Source organism: Columba livia, chromosome 5 (assembly GCF_036013475.1).
Source record: "Columba livia isolate bColLiv1 breed racing homer chromosome 5, bColLiv1.pat.W.v2, whole genome shotgun sequence".
In the NCBI taxonomy this organism is placed as follows: Eukaryota; Metazoa; Chordata; class Aves; order Columbiformes; family Columbidae; genus Columba; species Columba livia.
This window is the reverse complement of record NC_088606.1, coordinates 56610630-56634271: the sequence shown is the minus strand read 5'-3', so window position 1 is coordinate 56634271 and position 23642 is coordinate 56610630. Positions and strand designations below refer to the sequence as shown.

General features: G+C 42.5%; 1 protein-coding gene across 6 annotated transcripts in view; it reads left to right on the top strand.

Moving 5' to 3' along the window:
• LMO1 (LIM domain only 1) overlaps positions 1-23642 on the top strand; it is a 74396-nt gene that overhangs the window by 2732 nt on the left and 48022 nt on the right. Inside the window, exons 2-7 of one of the 6 annotated variants that reach the window (XM_065065298.1) lie at positions 8-126; positions 2017-2105; positions 2722-2904; positions 3931-4721; positions 6024-6082; positions 7690-7732. Coding sequence is in view for 4 of the 6 variants with exons in the window: in XM_065065296.1 (XP_064921368.1) it covers positions 15554-15578 (25 nt within the window). In the remaining 2 variants the exon portion in view is untranslated. Of the gene's footprint in view, positions 1-7; positions 127-2016; positions 2106-2721; positions 2905-3930; positions 4722-6023; positions 6083-7689; positions 7733-9659; positions 10273-10921; positions 10946-14991; positions 15579-23642 lie in introns of those variants that run through there. The other 5 variants (XM_065065296.1, XM_021300382.2, XM_065065297.1 and 2 more) reach the window with 5 other exon arrangements.

The following is a 23642-nucleotide window of genomic DNA, read 5'->3' as shown; positions in this document are numbered from 1 at the left end:
TTTTCAGGCTTCTGCAATGCTCCTGAAGCCAACTTAAGAGAGACTGTTCTGCTGGAAGTTTTCTGAAATCATTCTTGAAATATGATGCATAATCTCTTGAGATTAAAGCAATGGCAAAATGTGAATGTAAGTTTAATTTGGCACCTTCCACTTAACTGATTCTTAGTGTATTAAAAAATGCTTCAGTTAAGTACTTAAGATGGCATTTAATTGGTCCTGAGCATCATACTACTCTGTGTAAAAGTCTTTGTACTCTTTAAAAACTTTAATCACTGTCTTTCAGGCAGAGTTAGACTTCTTAGGTGTATAAAAGCTTTAAAGTGTGACTGACTGAGAAATTTGTTCCAAACTACACAGCTGCCCTCAGTGCTTCTTCTTACCTCTTGATAAGGAAAGGGATTCCTAGTTGGAAGGAGTTTCAAAAAACTATTATGGACAGTTGCTGTTGTGTTTTTGCTCTAATTAAGGGAAGGCAGGGAAGCACCAGTAAATAACCAGCTGAAGGAAATAAGGTGTTATCTTGGCTTCTGAGGAGACCTTTTTTATGTGCAAGAGGGTTAGCAGGCTCTTCTGCTTATCCTGCAGTTATAGCTCACTAGGCTGAAACTGGAGTACCAGACAAAGAAGTGGAGTTATCCAAAACTGGTCACTTGTTTAAAAGTAATATATACATTATTGTTAGTCATTCCATGGCATTAGATCTTACAGCTACATTTCAGTTAAGTGTTCTTCTATGGGCACATTCTCTTGTTTTCTTTGGCAGGAGTGTTCCTTTCTAACAGTATTTTAGTGCTTAGTATTGATGGCAAGCTATATTTTATCCATATAATGTTTAATTTAATAAGGCAAAGTGTGATTATTTGAATCAATTAGAGAGTGTGTAAGAAATCTGTGTGTAACGTACTTTTGGTATTCACCTCTAAGTGCATGCTTATATCTATTGATGTATAAATACTTGAGGTATATTTATGCAAATATGATATACTAGCAATGCAATGTATAATAGACCATTTGCAAGTGTGTTGTAGTGTGAATTCACATTTAAGTACTAAGTGGTGTTCATTAAATGCCTGTGCTTCAGCTGTGTGTTTGGATGATGGTATTTTTTCTTTTAAGGCTTAGCTATTAAATCCATTGTAAAATACTGCAGAGTAGTATCTGAGGCTTTTTAAGTGATCACTTGACTCCAATGACCGTTTGGTATGGAAGCTATGGTCAAAATATGTCTGTTTAAAACAGAGGTAGCCATTAGCAGGCCCTCTAAACCGTGCTTCCCAGCTTCTGAGTCAAACCATCTCCCAAGCAGGTCAGGAGATGGACATTATCAGCGCTTCCCCTGTGCCAAGTGCAGCCACGCTGCTGCAGCGGCGAGGGGCCAGGGACGCAGATATAGGTCTCATCATTTAGTTAACAGACGAGTTTGCTGCCATCCACGCTCCTCATTCTGTCCTACTGATGCTATTTAGAAGCGAAGATAAGAATAAATATTAACGCTTGCTTATCAATAGGCATGGTAAGGAATTTTTAGCCTCTTGAATGCTACCCAGGGTTGGGTATTTTTTGCATCATGTTGCAACACTATGGACTGCTACAGGGAAGGTCCTTTGGGCCATGGTGATCGTAGAGAAGCTGCATGTCAGCACCTAGGGTGAATTTAACTGTAGTGTGATGAGCAGGCTGTAATAATCTGCTGTGAGAGAGGGAAAGCAGAGCCTGAGCAAGGCCTTGCCAGTAACAGAAAAGAAACAAGATTGTTTTCCAGACTGCCCTCACCATGACCTTAGGATAGGGATTTCTGGCTGACCCTGAGTCATGAAGCATTAAAAACGCAACAAGTGATCCACTGGGCTCTCACTTCTTGACCTCCCTGTGAGCAGAGAAGCTTTTCTAGCTCTCACTGAGACAATGATATCATTTCTGTAGTTATCTTTACAGCTTTCAGACTGAGTTTCTCACCTGCTTAAGGAAAACTGTGGCAATCGCTACCATTTCACTCCAGTTATTTTCTTGTTTTAGGACAGCAGTTCTTGCACTTCTGCCATTTGCTGATGGACCAGAAGAATGTGAACCTGCCCGTCTGATTTCAGTGGTCTTTTCCTAATTTGGTAAGGTAATTTTTTTATTTTGTTAAGGTATTCACCCCATAGCCCTTTTTTAGGACTAGGGGAGTTGCAGCTAGGGGAGGTGTGCAGGGAGTAGGCAAAAGAAGGGAGAGTTTGTCATGGGGAATGGACTTGATGGTCCACAAGCGCAAGGTCTTTCAGTCTCAGAGCTGTAACTCTGTTATTGCAATCACACACACCCCTTCCCCAGTGGGTGGCATTACAAGAGAAGAGAGGCAGTAGAGGTGGGTTACACAGGTCTGGATAGATGAGTTTGGTGCTGTTTTCGAAGTGTCTGTGTAGGTAAAGCCCTGCATGATACAAACAGGTGTTGTCACCTGCAAATGGGCGTTACAGGTGTGTTGCTGGTGTTACAGGTCTGGGTCTGATGTACACCCTCCATCACGAAGTAAAGCAAACAGTATGTCTTGAAGCCGAACATACCACTGCAGCAGAGTTTCAGTGGTTATCCTCTTCAGGTTGCATCCATATAAATGAAGCTAGAGTTTGTCAGCATCATTCTGCGGGCGCGTAGTTATTCAGTGCTTCTGTAGCACCAGACCATTCTAGTCTGCCTCTGGGTGCTCCTGAATTAATGAGATAATCTTTTACTCCTCAGGTACCTCCAGAACCCAGCTGCAGTCATGAAGCTGCTATCAAATGCAAGCTGGCTGTAGTTCAGCATTGGGGCCAATATTTTTAACAGCATGAAATTTTGTTGTAGGCCATCTAGAGGGATTCTGTACATGAAACATTGAACTGGAGCAAAATCAGAACTCAAGTCCCCTGTGTGGAGGAACAGGTAGGGGAAAGGTTTGCTATGTTTGAGAATGGAGATGCATCTCTCATATGTACTACAGATAGTGTCTGGTAACATTAATATGAAATAATAAGGTGTATCTTTCTTTACTGTTTACTTATGTTAACAAATACGTTATAATGTCATGAACACTTGTATCTGAGCTGCTGTCTAGTAGAACATACTGGCCATATTAATCTAATCAACATCAGAAAATAACTTGATATTTTATGTCAGTAATTAAATCATAAAATCTAACCATTCTCTATGGGCCTGTCCTTCTACATGTGCTTTCATATTGCCACTAGTGGCTTTTTGTTTGCATTACAGCAACCTGATGGTAAAGGAAAGGCAAGATCCAAGATAGGAAGGCAAATTGTTTTTACAAACATGGCAGAGAAAGTGTGTGGAATCAAATGCCAATATTAATGCACGACATCTGCTCTATGCTCCAGTTCTGAGTAAAGTAATCCAGTCCTAATTACACACTGCTGTGCCCTCTACCAGCTAAGGAGAATGATGCAGCCATTCTTAGTATCGGTACATAAATTTCTTTCTGGATCTGATAGATACATTAGATGCAGGGCAGGCTTTCCATTTTTTGGCTGTCAGTTGCTTTGGGTAGCACAAAGAGAGGGGAGGAGAAAGGTTGCAGCAGGAAAAGATCAAAATCTTCCAAAAAGGACTCTGCTCCTAGAATAAAAATTTTTCCTAGAGAACTTTCCCTGCAGACCTCAATCAATATGATTCTCATCTGAGTGCACATATAATTCATTAAGAAACATTGGCAAGATGTGCACTATAGTGTATGCCTTCGTTAGAGCCTCCGCCTGCCTGCTTTTATCAGAAGATCTTCAGTAACTTTCATCTTCACTGAACATGTTTCTGTCTTTGGATTGGGAAATAAATCTTGCAATTTCACAGAATGGGTGTATTTAAAAAAAAAAAAAAAAAAGGGAAAAAAAAAGTAAAGTATTTATTCTCTGTTTTGTGGATGTGTTTTCTTCTCTCACATGTTAATGGATCAAGAAGATCATCACCATTAGAATTAGACTGAACTGGATGCTGATGAAAATCATGTGCAAAACATAGTCCAGTGCAACAGACCCTCACTACCGTGTGACATGGGAATAGCTGGAATTCCTCTGTTGTGTGATCAGCAGCCATGCCATATCCTTTGTGTGCATCTACGCCTATTGTGCCAGCAGCCATTTTCCTATGGAATCAACATTTTTAGATTGTATGTTGTTAGCATGAAGCTATGAAGACGTGGCAAACATCACGCATGGCAAGTAGGATGCCACAAAACATGGGGGACACTGGCAGTGTCTTAGGATATTGCCATCACAAAGCAATGTGAGCCTGATGTTGCATTTTATCTTTACGCTTAATGTATTTCCACATCTGACTGTTCTGTGGTAATTCTGCCCTGTCTCTTCAGCAGCAATAGAGTGAGGAAAGAATGCATCTTTTTGAAGAAAGGCACTGGGATTTTTGGACAATATGTTATGGTCTAGTTCCATGACTGGGACCCCTGTGTGTTGCTGCAGTATAAAGAAGAACTTATAGTAACAGATTACGAAGAGCCAGCTCTGTGACTCTGTCTCTGTTCACCCATCTCACATTTGATTAGTCTCTGCTTGACATCAGGCTGGGAGCAATAAGCTCTGATCAGAACTGTGGATGTGGCAACAAGCCCGAGAGCTCCATGTGTCTCTCCAGAACCTGACACTGTCTCATTGGATTCCTCCATAAAACAACTGAGGCAGATGTGTGGTTGCTGGATTTGTCTTTCAGGTCTACCTACTGCACCCAACAAGGTAAGGAATAAAAGGCAGGACTAGGCAAGAAAACATTGCAGTAGCAATGAACTTTGAAGGAGAGAAGGATATACAGAAAAGCTGATTATTGGTCCAAATGAAAGTGAGAGACATTGTAGAAACACTGTCACCAGAATGTACTCATAAGGTTTGGGGTGGGTTTTTTGATTGTTGCTGGGTTTTTTTCAAGAATTCTTTTCCACTTACTTTAAAAGACTCTGGAAACTCTGCGCAGATACTGCTGCATCAAGAAGTGGCAGAGTCAGAGTCCGTGTGTTGGCTTGCTCAGAGAGGTTGGGCTAGATGTGCATTCCTGAACTGTTGCTTGACTTCAGCATGAATTTAAATTTTATATCACTGTTGAGAACTGGTTCACCATACAAGTGGAAGAATAACATCCCACTTGGGCCTGGGAAAGTTTCAAGTAGAGGAAGGAGGCTTCTCCTGGAAATGATATCTCTGCTAAGTACGCTTTCCCTGGAGGCAGAGGAAGGCAACCTGTCCCAGCTCCTAGCCTGGGCCTCATCTAAAGCCATTCACTTGGGTCATAAATTCCTCTGCCTTAGACCTTTCCTTCTCCCCAGATGTATCGGTACTAGGGAGGTACTGGTGGATCTGCAAAATGTCAGAGCCAGCCTGATCCTCCAGCAGTTTATACCCTCTCACTAACCCTTTCTGATGCTGGTTTCTCATGTAGAAAGAAACTTCATGGAGTTCATTGCAGCTGAGCTGTTCTGTGGAGGCAGAATCTGCCAGTTAAACTTCTTATGAAACAAGCAGCAGACTAAGAATTTAGGTCTTGCTACTTTTATTTTTGAAAAAAATGTTTTTCTTTTTAACTTTGTGCTACAGAGGGCAGCAGCAAAACTTCTGAATGACTAATTTATCAGCTGTAAATTTCTCTAAAAGGTCATTAGAGATTGTAAAGCCTAATGGCTTAAAGTGCCAGCCTTATATCACAGTGGTAAAGGACTCATTTTCCAGAGGTAGTATTTTTGAAGCTTTGCCATATGTCTTCTATTAAATGAAATGCTTTATTTTTGACACGCAATTTTATTTTTTAAAAAATTATCCTGTATTTTTGAAAATATTTAACATTCATTTCATGCAAAACATCATAACAGAATTGAGTGGTTTATTTGTACAACATATAGGGAGAGAAGTTAAGTCAATCAAGCAAGGGTTTAGACATAATTGAGGTCTGTAGATCTCAGGTGTGTGTTTAAGTGGTCTTTTGAACTGTAGCCCATGTTCTTTGTGAACATAACTTTTTAGAGTCCTTGTGATTTTCCTCCTTTACAGGACTGATGAATTGCAGTATAAGGTCAGCCCCGTAGTCACTCTGTTCTGACACGAGCAAGGTAGGTGCAAGTGATTCTGAAATGGGTAATAACATAGAGATCTTTTGTAGCTAGTATAGAGCTGTGCAAATTGTCTTGGTTATTTGTGTGAATTCAAGAAATAAAACCCATGTGTCTAAACTGGCAGACAAAAGTCTCATCTGCTCAGAAATCTGAGTTTGGAAATCACTGCTAAATTCACCATGTGCAGCAATGGTCTTTGGTGTAGCCTGACACTGCCTTCACTGTGGGACTCTGACTGGCACATGACTTAATCACCTCTCTTTTCTTTTTTGTTTTGATTTTTTTTCTCCTGTCAGCTGAAAGATAAAATAAAAAACATATTAACCTCCCTGATGAAGCTTTATAATTCCCAACACTGAAACATTAACCAACTCCTTAATTAAGAGAGACTGAAAGTAGAAGAATGCTTTTATGTCATTAGCTGGTTTTTGCTCCAGTCATCTGCCTCATTCAAGCATAGGATAATACGAAACCTCACGGGTCTGCTAAAGGCTTGACTTAAGTATATTGCAGACTTCCTTTGCAATTTAATAAGAACAGCACATTGTTCTTAAGAAACTTCATTTGCTTTGCTTGTGCTCAAGACTAGCAAAAGAAAAGTGAGAGCAGCTAGTGAGCAAGGACCTCAAATGAGACCCAGAGGTCTGAGCCCTAGCACTTATTGCAGCATAGGTGTTTTTATTCCTGTATGCCCTGTATCCTGCACCAGGAATATCGGGAATTTAACTTCATCTAGGTGTTCCTGCTCCAGCAGGAGGATTGAACTAGATGATCTTTCGAGGTCCCTTCCAATCCCTAACATTCTGTGATTCTGTGAATTAGTATTAGACCATAACGGTGCATGTTAAGGAGAACCTGGCACCTCAGCCACGGTGTTGCTGGGCCCACCCCAGCAGCCAGTTGCTTCTGTGCTTTGCTCCTCAGAACGGAGGGTTGGGGAACCGAGAATTATTCCCAGCTCTGCTGCTGATCTATGTCCAGTTTTCCCAGTCACTCCTTACAGTGTCCATTACCAACATAAGTGTTTGTTGAAGCACTGATATAGCTGTTCCTCTCTAGTGTCAAGGTACGAAAAACTAAGTGTGGTAAAATTCTTTGTATGAGATTTCCAATCTAGTGAGTGAAGGAGGTTCAAAAATTACTGAAACTTGCTCACTTCTCTGAAATGACTCGCTGAACAGATATAATTGAAAACCATGCAGAGTAATGCTTCACCACACTGTGAAAAAGTCATTTACCTAAAGTGGGGACCTTTACATGGGGGTTCATCCCTTCATCTTATTAAAGCTGTAAACCTCAAAATCCCCATAACTGTAACTGTAGGATGGCAGCAGAGTGTTCCAACTGCAGGATGTGTGCTTGGGAATAGAATGTTTCGGGGTTTGTACATTTTTGCATTATTTTTCTCTACTTGTATGATGCTCCCTCATGTGCATGCTCATGTGCAAATTTGTCTTTTGCTTTTTCGCTCCACCTCTCTCTTTTTCATCTTCAGTGACCACAACTCTCTCAGCTCAAGTGTGAACATTACTTCTTAAGAATGATATCAAAGTCAACATCTGTTTCCTCAGTTTCTTCCCTTTATCTCTTTGGCATCCCTATAGTGACCTTGAGCTTCAGTGCATGCAGACCAACGTCTTTAACTCGGTAAGTCTATGTTTAGATGAAACTGTATCACCCCTGTAGCAAACTCAGAATTAGGGCTCAAGAGTTGCATACTAAGATCCTGAGATTCTGGCTTTGCGCTCAAAAGTCTCCTTGGCCACAGTGAGAAGATGAATGGGCTCAAAGACCAGAAGCAAACTCAGAAATTAGTCAATGCATGATGTTCTCCAGGGTCGGTATTTTTCAAGTGCTGCTATGTTCTTTCAGAGAAAAAAAAAAAAAAAAATCATTGCATTAGATGGACCAAGTTCCTGTGGGTGCAGTATGTGCCATACAGTGGAAATTAAAGACCAGAGAATTAACAGGGTTTGTTGTGTTACAAAGCTGAAGGCATTTTTGTCCTTTGATGTGTGTACTCCCAGAAAAACATACTGCACTAATGAAACACAACTTTATGTTCTCAGTCACATTTATGCTTGCAAAGAATGTGTAGCTCAGGAAGTTTGTTGCCAAGAAGCTTAGCAGGGTGGGGGTTTTTGTTGGGGAGAAGAGGAGGTGTTTGTGGGTTTTAAGTGATGTATACAAGGTGTGCTTTAAAGAGACTGGGTTGCCAAACAAGCAAGTTTAATCATGGCTGTCTTGACACGGGTGAACGTGAGAGTGGGGAGTTGGAGAGGGGATAGTTCCCATGAGACAATGTACAGCGCTTTCTGCCCTGAAATCTGTCAAAAATTGTCTGTCTCCCTTCAGGGGGAACCAGTCTGAACAGAAGTCCAAAAAAAAAGGCAACATGGGGGGACCTAAATAAAAGCTAATAGATGAGCTGAGCTAATATTAGTTTCCTGATATATAAAGCCAAATGGATTAATGGATCAGCTCATGCATTGCCTAAGGAAACAAAAAGAAAATCTTCAATACTTCTGTGCACATTGAGGACATGAACAATAAAGGTCTTTAGACAGTAAAAACCTAATTTGAGGGAATCAATTACTACTTCTTTTTTCTTACCCTTTTTTATTTAAAGGAGGTTCACACAGAGGTAAAATTTGGGTAACACACAAGCCAGAAGTCATGCGTCTCAGATACTACAATGATGGTCGATCTTGGTTTGCATCAGTCTTGCTGAGGCTCTTTTTAGCGTTCCAGCTTCAGCTAATGGAAATCAAGCCCATTATGGTAAATGTAGGAAGCAAGTACATTAATAGTGGGCACTGACATTAATTCAAATGGTAAACAATTCAGAACTGTTCCCAGTACATACTAGATTATGTATCATCTTACCAGCTGCTTCAGAAGGCCACTTCTTTCACAGGTTTTTGAAGTACATAAGGTTGTCTGCCACAGAGTTTTCTGTTTTGGCAAACAAAACTATTTACGAATTCTGCTTTGCTCCCCGTCAGTCGTACGTACTTTTTTCTTTTTGGATTCGGTGGCAAGTACTTTCACTCCAGAATCGCCACCATTGCAATGCTGATCTGTTCCTTACTTTAAAAAAAGGGGTCTTGATGTGGCAAGTTTAGCGAAGGGGGGATGTGAGGAACAATCTATTGCAAAGGTAGAAAGAAAATTGAGCTAATTTATACAGTAACACGTGTGTTAGAGTAATGCCTGCCTTCCTCGGCTATACGCTCCCCCATTTTCTCTCTCACACACGTATATACACACACACTTTAACTGTGCTTTTGTGTTTTGTCAGAATTAATGAGAAAAGTTCCCTTGCCCTAGGGGTAATTAGTGTCCTTGGAGTTAAATAAGCTAATACTTAGACACCTCTGGCACAGGCAATTATGTTTGTGTATTGAATAATTGATTCAAAGAGGGGGGGAAGGGGCTGCTAATCAGATCTGAGCATAATGAATTGATTTAATTAACAGGGGAATCTGAGGGTCCCTGGGAAATGTGTGCATTTATTCAGCAGCAGGAGAGAGTGCAAAGCACATAAATTGAGAGAGAGAGTGAGAGAGGCAGGCGGCAAGTGCTTTTGCTTTCAGTGATAGGTTCACATCTTTTCTCCCTCCCACCCCCCTTCCTTTGAATATAATTTTAGATTTAGAGTGAAATCAAGGGAAAAGCACTTTAGAAGCCTGGAAAGCTCTTGCAGTAGCAACAGCAAAGGGGGGAGAGGTTGTGAGCTATCACACGCGATTGCATTAAGACAATTTTTGACAGCGCAGGTTGGGAAAGGACGGAGCTGGGGAACCAGCCCCCGATATTGTTCCTCCCTTCCCTTTTTTCTCTTCCTCCCCACCTTCTTCTTTTTTAATATCTAAACTGGCACTCGAGCCGCAGCGGCGGGGCTGGGGGCGAGGCGGCTGCTGCATCAGCCCGGCTCCAGCTCTCCGGCGCCCAGCGCGACCCTAGCCCGCCGCAGCCCCGCTCCAAACTCGCGTCCCGGGGCAGCGCCGGGGCGGCCGCTCCGCTGCCCCCCGCCTGGGCAGCGCCCGCTCCTCGGCCCGGCCCGGAGCGGCCCCTCGCCTCCTCCGTAGCCGCGGAGCGGCGGCTGGAGAGGGAGCGCCCCAAGGAGCCGGAGCGGCGGCGGCCGCCCTCGGCGCCCGGGACAATGGTGCTGGACAAGGAGGACGGTAGGTAGGAGCGGGGCGCGGGGCCCCGCCGACAACTCCGCCCGGGCGCCCCGGTGCGGGAGGCGGCGGGCGGGGAGGGAGGGAGGGACGGAGGGAGCGAGGGACGGAGGAGCTGCCCCGCGCGGGCCGCCGCTCGCTGCGCCGCGCCAGGCGCTGCTGCCCGGCCTGTCCCGCATCGCCGCTGCCGCGGGTAGCGGAGCCCCCGGCCCGCCGCCTTACAAAGGGGCTCCGGGGCCCGGCGGGTGCTCCCGGGACAGTGCCTCCTCACCGGCCCCGGGGCCGCTCCCCCTTTGGGTTGCAGCCGCCGCGGTTCTAGGCCGGGCGGTGCGGGGTCTGTGCGCCCGGGCGTGCCCGGCACCCGCCGAGCGGCTGTGACCGCGCTGGGGACATCAGCGGCAGCTCGCCCGGCCCCGGTGAGTGCTGTGGCCAGCGGGGAAGTGCCTGATGCCTGCAACCCCGTCACCGGGCCCGCCATCAGGTCTGGTGGCCTTAGCGTGTGTCACCACCGGCCCAACTTCGGTGGCATCCGAGTCTGTGGCGTGCCGAAATACCGCCCCGCGCTCCCATTGCAGTCAGTGCTGCTTTCCGTGGTTGCGTAAATTGCCATAAAAACGTCTCTCTGTCGGTCTGGCGGGGGGCTTTAACTCGGAAAAGTGGATACCCAGCTAAAGAGGCAATTGGAAGGTGCTTTCTTTTGCTGTTTGCCTTTTTTTTTTTTCCTGTTTCTCTACCTCTTTCCCCTTCCCCCTCCTCTTTTCTTTTGATCTGGACTTTCTGCTTCAGAAAGGTGAGAGTCCGCCTGCCACGACACCGCGGAGTCCGCTGGGGCACGAAGAGAAATCACGGGCTCGCTTGTGCGATCTGGCTGTGTGGGAGGGGGCCCGAGCGCTGACAAGTAGAAGGTTAAATGCTCACTGCCCCAGAGAGGTGCGTGGGGAGGCAGCTTGCTGCAAACTCGTCACATGCCTCTGGGCCGAGAATCCCTGTCCCAGAGTCTTTTCTTCCTCCAGTTTCTAGAAGCCCTCTGAAGTAAACTGATGTAGTGTTATTAATGGGGTCTATAATGCTCCAGTCGAAACACGTGTGTTGGAGAAGAGGGTATAAACTTATCTAACTATTCAGCGAGAGATAACGGTAGAAAGACTTTTCTCCTGCCTTGCATCCTGTGCAGAAAGGTAAAAAGGTTAGGTATCGACAGAGAAATTAAACAAGGTTAATTTCTTACTGATGAATGTATGTGGAACACGGTTTGTGTTTCTCTCTGACCTCGCTTTCAAAGGTGATGTGCATTGCAAGGCTCCCCTGAATTTTGCTTGACTGCTGGAGGAAAGGGAAGGAAAGGCTTCTAACATCTCCATTAATACCCTTTAATAATAACAATAAATGGGTGATGTCTTAATCCCAGTGACTCTCTGTCAGAGGGTGCCTGCCAACCTGTATCCATTTCAATCTGATTGACGAGCTAACAGCAGGATGCTGCCTCCGTCGCAGAAGCGAGAGGCACAGGTGAGCTGGGAGGAACAACTGAGATCTGAAGAGGGTTTCCTAATAGGGGTATTTGGGTTCTTTCAAGTGTTGCAGACGTACTCATTAAACAGAAGGAGCTCGGGGCCGGCGTGATGGTGGTGTAAGGAAATGAAACTAGAACCATTGATTATCCAGACAGTTCTCAACAGCCTCCTTCCAGGAGATCTCAGGAGCGTCTGTATAAAAGGGAATAATGGTGGCAACGGTAGAGGTAAAGAGGAAATTAGTGCTGGCTGCACTTTAAAAGGAGTAAAGTAGGAAACAAACCCCTGATGAGAGGGATGTGCAGATCAGAGCAGCAAACTGCGGTAATGCCTGGAAATCTCCTGTTCTCTTGATGGAGTAGTTATGCTCGAGGAGAAATTATTCTCACTTTTAAAAGTGTAAAGGAGAATTTGGGGACAGGAGGTGAGATCGAGAGAAGAAACTATGAGGAGTTTATATTAACTTTGTATGTTTCTTTCTGCCCGATTCAAATGGGCTCCACTTGCCCGCTCATCTGAGTATGTTAAAAGGGGACCTTCATAGGTTACAAATGGACTAAAATGGAAGCTTTTGCTAACTAAACCAATTCTTTCTGAAATCAAGCTTGAATTAACTTGTTAATAAAAATGGGTCTGGTTTACTCCCATAAATGGCTCTTCCTCACCCCCCACCATGCCAGTCTGATTTCTACCATCTAAAAATTCTTGCATTGTAGCTAGTATCCAGTTCTCTGCTTGATTTTAAGATGCTTTGCTATGCAGGAGGGGGGGGAGTTTTGAGAGGTTTTCTTCTTTTGAGGTGTCTGGCAGCAGTGGAGGTATTTATAATTATTACTGCGTGGAGAATGCAGGATTTCAGAAATGTTCCCCCCACCCCAGTAGTCCTGGTGCATCACAAGAAGGACACTTGCTGCCTAGTAGGCAGAGGTCACAACGTGCTCCTTGCTTTTGCACCCCCGAAGGCTACTTAGCAAGCTGGGCCATGGCCCCAGAGGCTGCCCACTTCTCCAGCTGTGGGTCAGGCTGTAGGGGTGCGTGCTGGCCCTAGGGTGACACCAGTGTCACCCATGAAGTCTAATAACTGCTACACGGCTTTGCGAGTGAAAAGCTTCCTTGGCAAACATGCCGTGGTGCCAAGAGAAGTAGGAAAAAATACAACAGTACTTTTCTGTGGTCTTTACAGATATCATTGAGGATGAAGGGGCAGACTGAAAAAATAACAACAATAATAGTGTTTTGTACTTGATGTGTTGTGGCATCACGTCAAGTTATGTAAGGGAGGTAACATCATTTTGTGTGTTTGAAGTGACATAATATAACTTGACTGATGCAACATGACTTGATTTTAGAAAATACCATTTTACAGTGGAACTTTGGCAAATATCTTCCTGAAACAAATGGTAGGAGCTGAGAGAAGAGAGAAGCGGGGGGGGAAGGAGCGTAAAAAAACTTCAAGGCTTGCATTTTAGTCAATTCCACCGCATAAATCACTGCTGAATTTGCTGTGGGCAAGCCAACCTACGCACCATGCAGCGCATTTATAAATTTCAAGATAATGAGACTTAAGATATTTCTCAAATACATAAATGTTTTGATTGCAAAGTCCAGACTTCTGTTTAAAAAAGTAAACTGACATCAGGTATCATGATTAATTCCAACAGATTGTGTTAATTGTAGTTGACTTTAATTGCTGTACAAATGTGTTTGGGGGTTAGAAAACTTACTTTTATTGTTGGTGTGTGAAATGAGTAAGCAGATAAAGTGTTTAAAAATATCTGTTTGCAAAGAGAGTAATCCAGCCTCTATGACAAGCTGAAGCAGTAAAGGAATAAAATGTATATTGATCCCGTACTGCGTTTTTTTTTTTTTTAACAAGTGCATTATGTCTGCTGGTTTTCTCTACCACAGCTAACTTCATTTTTATCAAAACCTTGCCTTTCCTGTAATTACCAAATAATATGAGTTTAAATGTGCCAAATATTCTAGAGTAGGTCTGTCCTTTTTGAAGGCAATAGGGTTGAAAGGTGCCTAAACAGAAAGATCAAACATTTTTGGAGTTCACCATTTTCCGATGGAGGCCAATAGTAGATTAGAAGTATTAAAATACCACAAATTTAGAAAAGCCTGTGTTTCTGCTAGTTTTTGCACAGAGTCTTTTAACTATTAGACTTTAGTCTTTGGGATAAAGTCTTCCTATTTAGGTTGTGATACATCTTAAAATAAAATTATTATTTATGGCAGTTGCACTCCGCTAAAATACATATTCAACACTTGAAAAGTAGTATCACTAGGAAACAGGAGTTGTTCAAAGTACGAGATGAAAACGGTTCAATGTAAAATGATACATTTATCATCAAATACGCTCAAGGACTGTTAGGATTAAGTATCTGAATGAAGGTGGAAGGAAAAGCCACTTCAGCTGGGGATAAGGAATCTAATTAAAAATTGGTATTAAGAATATATAACTTGAGCCCGCTATCATGCTTTTTAGAGTACCATTGTATCGGTTGTAAAGGGGAGGAAGTATCATTAAAGCAGGAATGAAATGTTTTCTTGGATTAAAAGACATAGTGAAATGGTGCTGTTGATCTCGGTAGCGAAGCGTCTGATCCCGCAATCCTCGCCAGCACCGTCACACACAACGGGTGACTTGGCCGAGTAAGGATTTGGAGTTGTGAGAGGAAGGATTACACATATGGGCCCCAAACTTACCTCTTCATGTTTGGGCATTGATGGCATCTCTGAAAAGCGGAGCAAACCTGCAAGGGTTTGTACTGCACTTGGTTTGGATCATTTTAAGATCGACCCAGTGAAAATGAAGTTATATTCTCCAGAGTATTCCCTGAAACTAATACGTACGTGTGAAAACAAACCCGAAATGTTTGTACAGGAAATTAGTAGCAGGTTTTAAGCCACGACAGGCGCGTGAAATCCAGCTGCGAGTAGCAGGGCCGCCGTAACCCAGCCTGGGCCGCCCGTACCCGCTGCGGAGGGTTGAGCCGCTGCCCTGCCGCAGCCCCTGGCTGCTCTCAGACACAATCCCCGCTCTCCCGGCCGCGAATCCGGAGTGACGGCCGCGCTGCGGCTGCCGGCGCACAGAGAACCGCGCTGCGGGCACCGCGGGCAGGAGGCGCCGCGCGGGCCGGCAGGTGGCGCTGCGGAGCCGGGCAGGCAGCGCACGGCGGGAGGCCCGGGGGGGCGGGGGGGGCCCGGGCAATGGGCGCGTTTGGCGAACAGCAAGTGTGCAAAGCTCGCACATCGGGAGAGGGAGGCGGCGGCCGGCGGGCTGGGGTGCTCTGCCCTCGCTGAAGATGAGTTTAGATTTAGATTCCGCTCGAATCCAAAGGGAAAACACTTTATAAGGTTGAAAGCTGCGCAGTTACAACAGCTGGGGTTCTGAGCTATCAAATGCAATTACATTAAAATAGATTATACTGTGTAAATTGAGCCATTTAGAAGGTGAGAACCAAAGAAACAGCTCTGATCCTCCTTCTTTCTAAATTGCAGTTTTAGTTCCTTGCAATTCTGAGGCACAAAAGTAGGTGAGACTGCTTTTGTATCTGCAAAGTGCTTTATTTCTGAGTGTAATTCTAACTGAGTGCAATCTAGGTTAAAAGCTGGACAACTGGGTAATTAGAGCTCACTTGCTGCTAAAGGACGATCAGCTGTACCGTAGCTCATTTGTGTTCCCAGAGACTTGCTCTGTTCTCCCCTGAGCGGAGGCTGCTGGAGAAGAAGCATCTGTCCCCGGACTGCTCTCGATTGCCGAGATGATGGTGCTGGACAAGGAGGACGGTAGGTGGGCTGAGATTGTGTAAGCCTGTGCTCGGCGTCTTCTGTGTCCTGTGAACGTAGAAATAAGTAGTTTTGAAACAGATGTGCACTGTGCATATCAGAGTGCTCCGCTTTCAGCTTCTGATATTTTTCTCGTGTTGGTAAAAGCATGCTTGCTTTTTTTTTTATTTAATCGTTTCTCTGGTATGATCGAACCAGTGGAGAAGGGTTTACCCCAGGGTCTGTTTGCTGAAGGTTATAGCAGAAACAGTTTGGTGGTGTTTGTTTTTTTCTTTATTTTTAATCTATTTAGATTTTTCTGTTTACAAGATACTCTAATATATCAATTTTAGCTTGTTTATTTTAACAGCTTTTATTGTAAATCTAATTTTGAGATTTTCTTTCCTTTCCCTTGCATGTCATTTGGGTCTCTTTAATGTGCGCCTTTAATATCTATTTCTTGCAGCTTTTCTTCGTAGCTATAAACATAATGACAATAAGCTAATAAGCTGTTCCAGCGAAAAAAGCATTGGCTTATTCTAAGAATTTACTCCCTTCTATAAATTACAGAAGTGGAGATTCATTTGGAAGGTAATTTCATGAATGAAACTGGAGAAAAGCTTGACTTCTTTGAGTTATTCACATATACTTATTTTTTTAAAGCTGACTGGTCTTTATCAAGGATGACTAAATTGATGTAAGAATACTAGGCAGTGTTAGTTAGTAGTTTGAATGACAGGATGCCTTCTTTTGCACGTTGCCTACCAGGGTGAGCAACTTACCTGCTCAGTCACCACTAGTTTCTAGGATGAATGTGGTGAGTCTAATCACAACTTTCTAATGAGGTTTTCCTAAGGCTGCTTTGTGGCTCAGGTCTTCCCTCATAGCTTCTACACTGAAGGCAAAGACTAAAACTGAGGCAGAGCAGGAGGCTTCTGCAGCCGTTCAGATGGGCTTCCATCGATGGTGCTGCTCCTCGACAAGGACCTCCACCTTGGCAGCGCTTTTCCTATTGGAAGTGGGAACTACATCCTAACTTTTCACACACATTTGTAGCTATTATCTTCTTGTTTCATCTCACCTTTACAAATGGATGAAGCGTGCTGTGTAATGGGTGTGTTGCTGGATTCTCTGATCTTTAAGTGTTAAAAAAAAAAGTCGTAGACATTTGTCATTTGGAAGTAGAAGAAATTACTGAATATTTGTAAGACTGTAGACAGGCAATAGCTTTTCACAGGGAGCCAAAGAGCTTGGAGGAATTGTGGAATTTGAATATTTTGGCAGGAGTGTTGATTTTACTAGAATATATGTATCGCTTTTTAAAATATTTATGAGAAAAATGACTTGTAATTCAAAGTCACTTGCTTTCCTGTGTCAGGTGGGTGCTAAACATGTACTGTCAATAGTACCAAAAGCTGCCTAGTGCTAATAAGTTGGAGCAATATGATTTTTGTTTCCTGACCCATATCTGCCTTCTGGTATTTTAAAACCGAATTAATACTGTATTGGAGAACAGTTAGGAAAGAAGGCTTGACTATTGAAAATAGTGGATGGATGCTCAGTTTTAACCAAAGGTCTTCTACTCTCTCCCTTCTTTGCCTCCCCAAAAAGAAGGTGGAGGGTTGAATACTACCCAGTATTTTACAACTACCATTTTGAGGTTTTTAATCTCATTACAAGTTTGATTTCTGAAATTATCAATTGGGTGTATTCATGTGCACAGAATTTGAATTAAGTTTCTGGCATGGGATACGAGGTTTTGTTTCATTCTGATGCAAAGCGCTTTGGACAATGAGAAAATGTGAATGGACTTTTCTTGAAGATTGTACACTTCTAATACATGAGATGAAGCAGAAGTGTGTCACTATTAGTGCCCTCTTGTATGCAGATTTGAACAAATTTTGACTGAGTCTTGACCAATGTGGGGTCAGTGCCCCTGTATAAGTGGTCTTGCCCTTCTGAATTTATTCTGTGCTAATTAAGTTGGCATCTTAAAACTGTGAAATAACTGTATTCAGGGATGATTAAAAAAATTTCCCAGTCTTTATTTCTACTGAGTTCTCACAAGTTGCTTTGTTAACACAGGAGAACTTAAAAAAAAAAAAAATGAGTAGATGTGAAGCATCTGTTACCCATCTTCTAGATCAGCTTTGCAGTTGACTGGACTGTGGATAAAAGACACGCTAAGTGGTTGAGTATTGCTTATGCTGGAAAAACAAATGAAGCTAACGGGGTTTCAAAGGCTTTGAAGCAGTGCTGCTCTCAGAGGTGTTCAGTTGTTTTCTTTGGCAACATGCGTTGAAGCAAGCTAGTTTACTTTATTAGAGGCATAAGGCTACTCTTGTAACCTTCTTCTGACTAAGATGAATTTGGCTGACTGACCTTATTTCTTTCTGGACCACACGTGTTGTGCTGGGTTTGGGAGGTTTTGGGGTTTTTTTTCCTCTCTTTAGGACTCATCTCTTTTAAAAGATAGTGGCATTTCCTACATTTTCTTAAATCTTCCTTTTCAATTTGTGTTTCCCCATAGAACTGTGTTCTGCTATGATGGAGCAATGCAAATCAAGGAGAATAGCCGAAATTAATTCTTCACATTGGCGGCAGTTATGATTGCCTGCGTGGAATCAATAATGCATCATGGAGGGATCAAATTTTGGAGTATAATGTGTGAATAATGCTTGACACAAAACAAAAATTCAGTCATCATAATAGCAATTAGGAAAAAGCTGCAGCTTATCCCAGCTGTAATCTCTGCTAACAATGAAGCACAGCCTGGTAATCAGCATGTATGGTATGAAATGCACTAATAGAAATCACGGCTCTTTGTTATGTGTGTGTGGGGTGAAAGTTTCCTTTTAGCTAACTTGTACTGTGTTAACTAGACATAGTATTCTTCAACCCAATTATTGAGTGTGTGTGCACTTGTAAAAGCACTGATCAGCTGTGTGTTCATCCCAATGTTTGCATAGACTAGCACCCCAAATCATGGATCCTTTGTGTTTTCAAGCAGAACTCTGATTAAATAGATCGCAATAGCAGCCCAAGTATATAACGTATCAGAGGACTCCATTAAACATGTAGCAGTACAAAAGCTTTGAGTTTTATTTTTTTTTTTCCATAATTCCTTTAAAAGTTAAAAGAAAACATATGGATACTCACTGGTTGTGTGTGTTGGGTTTGGAGAATGGGTCTTACATTAATGGGAGGTATTTAGGGCAATGAATATTAGGTAATTTGAAACTGGACTAGTAGCCGCAGTTGGGTTCCCTGTTGTATAAGAGCCCATCTTACCCTGAACAGAAGGAAAGAAAAGCAGCATTTGGAATTAAAAAAGCAGTGACATTGAATGTATGATGGCAGTCACAGGAATGGTGCCCTGGCACCCTAGACAGGGTAGCAGAGCCGTGGGTTGGTGTTGCAGGTGAGTGAGCCAGCTGACATATGGGGGTACCTATAGATAGTTAGGTGTATACAGAGAGGTATGTACCTCCAGTAAGATAGGTCCTGACAATCTGATTGTATCAATAAAAATCTTTATGCACACAAAAATAAGACACACATAAGTTGTACACAAGCCTAATATAAATAGTGACATATAGGAAGAAGAGGTGCTCTGTGTGCTGCTGGTATATGTTTTCTTTTTAATGTACCTTTCTCAGGTGTGCCTACTGAGGAATCAAGCAAAGAGAGGAGAGGAAATGGCAAGGTGGCTTTTTTCTCATATGACATGGAATTTCATGGTTCCTGAAGATGCTTTTATTTTTAATCGCCTGTGTCACTCTACCTTGGACCTTCTCTGTGGTCCATCGCTGTCTAGTTTCCTGTGTATAAAGAACCAAACCTTTTATTTACCTATTTAGCTGAGTTACCTGTTGTTTTTTTTTTTTGAGGGCTTGATCTTGGTACACAAGGTCTTGGTGTAATTTCAGAGGTTTGGTCTGGCTTTAGTTCATGACACTGTGTCCTTTTGTGACTCAAATGTACAGCAGAAGATTAATGTATTTATGAAAAGGAGGAAGATTGTAAAAGAAGGAATCTGAATAGTGCCAGGGCACACTTGGCAGCAGAATAAACCATATGAGATTCGGTTTGGCCAGAAAGGAGAAGGAAAAAAAAATTTGGCATGTTTCTCCGGAGCTGACCAAGTGTGGAGCTAGAGGCAGTCTTCCTAGAGGTGCCCCTGCTCCTGGAAATCACAGGTACAGAGGCATGAGAGTATCACAAGATAGTAATTGCCTAAACCTTTTCAAGAAATGGAAGGTACTGTGGTTGGTGCACTGACAACCTACATCTCTCTTTGATGCAAACTTATCCTATGGGAAGAGGAGGGGTGAAAGGAGCTAGCAGGCCTGATAGGAGCAAACTATATTGCATAGGTGTATTCCTGCCAAATAATTCTTAGTGTTTGCTCGGACCAGCTGGGTGAAGGATCTGGGTAGGCATCTGTGTAGGGTGTCATCATTCTTTGTTCCCAGATGCCGGTGAGATGTGATAGTTGTCTGGTTGACATAACAAGCATTAAAACAGTGTAGGAACATTTTTCAACCTGGGTAATAGGGCAAAAGAAGCAGCTGATTCTTGGAAATTAGTTTGCTCTAATTTTGGTTTAATACAGTAGAAAGTATGCTTGATACCCTGGCAGAGGAACATAATTTGTCTTCTTCTGAGTTAGTGTTAAATTTTATTATCTTTAATAGATACAACGTGAACGTGTCAGCCAGTTTGTCATAGCCATTCTGAAAATGCTCTCTTATGGTAGAATCTTCGGAAAAATTCCTTTTAAGACCAGTGCATTATTAATAAAGTAATCCATTAGGTCTGGTGATAAAGGGTCACAGCAGAGTCTGAAATACGTTTCTTAAATGGTCAAGAAATTTATCATGGTTGGAGGATTAATTGATTTCATTTGGAGGCTTTCTTAAGGTTTTCAGGCTTTATGTTTAGAGATGGTTTAGTCTCTTTGCAAATGTGCTCGCTGCTCAAAGTTTTGCTTCGCTGTCGTTAGATTGAACTACTACATTTCTGCTAAAGGCAAACTGTTCTTTTAGCGTTATGACTGATTGCATCTGTGAGGAGTCTTACTTAGGTAAAGAATATGAAAGTTTATGGCAAATAAGGTATTTTACTTGAAATCAATTCAAAATCAGAATAATGGTATCAAGCATTAAGTGTTGCAGTGTAAGAATAAAAAGGCACTGCAGATGCTCCTAAATGCTGAACAATAAAACTCTAATGGGCCTATATATTTTAAAAATTGGACAGAACTGTCATCATTTAGAATACATGGACATTGTTTTAAACCATATAGAAATCACTGCCCCCAACTTCAATAATGTGCGTAACTGTTGCCAGGGCATGATTTATTCAGTGAATGTAGCTCCTATTCACTGAAGACTTGGGGGTGGAGGGAAAGGCGATTTAAAATGAAAGTTGTTCACTATTATATTAACATAATTAAACCTATAGATGGTCTGAGAACAATTCAGTGCAGCTACCGTTTTTTAATTCTCAGTGTGCAAGTGTGTGTGCATTTTCTCTGTTCTCCAACAGGGTGACTCCCCAGCCCAAGTTTTCAAGCGCGATGTTGGGTGCTATCTGCGCAAACAGATGCTCAGCTCTCCTTTCCAGTGAATGTTTTTGCAAACTAGTTTCCTCATACATTGCATATCAAAGCAGATAATGGATTCTGTTGTCCAAATGTACAGTTGGTTTTAATTTCATTGAACATTTCTGAATTCTTTACGCCAGCCTTCAGAGTTCCTCGCATGCTAATCAAACTCTGAAAGGGTGATTTGGGCAGTGAAATTAATATTTGCCTTCTTCTTAAACTATTGATTTCAACAGTTCTTGTTTTCCTTAAAGAAAAAGTGGATGATTGTTGCATATTCATGACTGAACTGCAGGGAACTTGGACCAGAATTAAACAATTAACCCTCTCGCCAATGTAAACATCCATTTGAGTAGAAGCCAGGGATGTTCCTACTTGGTTTATTATGGATCTGAGATATAGAAATGTATTCTGGAGGACTGTGTTTCTAATAAATAAAAAGGCATAATGAGAATGTAACTGGGAAGGAAGACAAAAGCAGCCATGCTTTAAATTGTTAATGATGGTGCCAGTGGCTGCAGCTTTACCACAGCTGTTTAAATTGATCAGCTAGTGAAAATGTTTTGTTTTGGCATTTTCCCTGCATGTGCAACTCTTTCGAAGAGACTTCTGGAAGCTTTTCAAAGGGGAATCATGATCTTCTTTTAAACCAGACTTATAACACCAGAGTTCCCAGTATTTTGTGGATTCAGTATTTAAGGATGCAGTTTAGTTTTTCTTCTGTAAAGTTTTTGGCTGATGAGCCATCACTTCCGCTAAATTTCCTTTACCGCTCTCCTTTTTTTTTTTTTACCTCCTTCCAAAATATTGCAAATTGCCTCTTATGAGTAGTGAATAAGAGCACACTTCCTAGCTCTCCTTTCCTTTTTTTTCCCCATCTCCTCTATTTTCCTGGTGCTACTGAGCTTGATCAGAAAAGCAGAAAGGTGCTATGTCAATTTGCTATGCATCTTTTGGTCAAGCTCCCGGTGTGAAATTGTTCTGTAAAATATACTTTTTCAGAAGGTACCTGCTACTAATTTGTTTCCTGGTTGGCTCTACCTTGTGGCTGATGTGGGTTAACCAAGACCTCTTTAATGCTTGTATCGTTTCCTTCTGTTCCAGAGAGACGGGTATACATTTCAAAAGGATGCAGTCCCTTTGAGTTCAGTAGGTAGGGGAAAGTCCTACTTTCTGTATGTTGACAAGTGACTTGATAAACATCTATGGCTGGAGGACTGGCTTGAGCCAGTGAGCCTTGGTGGGTTTTGCAGAACATCTCCTGCCTTGGGTTCCCACCTGACAGGGCTCCTGAGCAGACCTACCTGGGACCTCATGTGAAGTCTCTTCCTGGCAGTTGTGATGGCAGGTGACTCGTGGATAGGCCATGCCTTAGCTAGTGTTGAGCAACCTGGTTTCTGCCTAATGTACTTGCAGTGGGGGTGGGTATTGAACATTATTCAGAATCCATTATGTATTTATCTTTATACTCCTTTGTGCAAAATGATTTCTGTAAGTACCCTGTTATAGTTATGAAAGCCCAAACCAAGCATCAGTCTCAAACCCTTTGACCTGTCTGCACAGAATGGAGATCTGTTTTGAAAAGGACTCCTTTATATCTGTTTTTACTCCATGCCCTTCCATTCATTTGCCTATACAAAGCAATAAAGGGTAAAACTAAAGTAACATAAATTGGTCTGTCTTCCTGAATCCATGTCTCGCTAATGTACCCAGATTAACTCAACTGTAAATTGTCTCCTTTGGATGTCGTGTCTTGCTAAAAGTTTCCTATATGATTCATGATTTGGATTGCTTTTAACAGCTATTGGCTAAGCAATATGGTAAATGTACAAGGTGATGCAATTGGCATTAGTGAGAGGATGCACAGGAGCATGTAATGCAGTCAATACTACATTAACTACTGATGCCCAATTACAGAAACTGGAAGAGTGGCTTTTAGGAGCATTAGGACTTGCAGAAGAGCTGAGATCACCTGCCGCTCCTTGCCTAAAAGCTTCACCCTTTATGCGCTGGGATCAAAGCAAACATTTAGTTGCTATTTTGTCATGTATAACAACGAAGGTATTCCCTCCCTCCCCCTTTTTTTTCCCCAAAAGTGTCACACTGATGCTTTTAGCACATGTAAAATCCTATCTCTGTATTTCAAGAATCTCCTTCCATCTCCTGAGGCAAGACTTTATTTGAATAAAAACTCTTTACCCCTGTATTTACTGTTTTGCTGAAGCTTACTACTTTAGCCATTTTTTCTTTTAAAGAAATACCAAGTGCAGTTCAGAGTGTCCTATTTCAGTGTGTCAGACCAAGGCTCCCCTCTGCTCCCCCGGCTCTTTCCCTGTTCTAATCTCTATATGATTGTTTGTGACCTCAGCTGGCTCGAAGTCTCTAGAAAGAGTTTTTTAAAATACAGCCAGATACCACATAAAACAGGATATTTGAGTGTGTGACCTCCCTGCAGTCCACGTTCAGATTAAGCACAC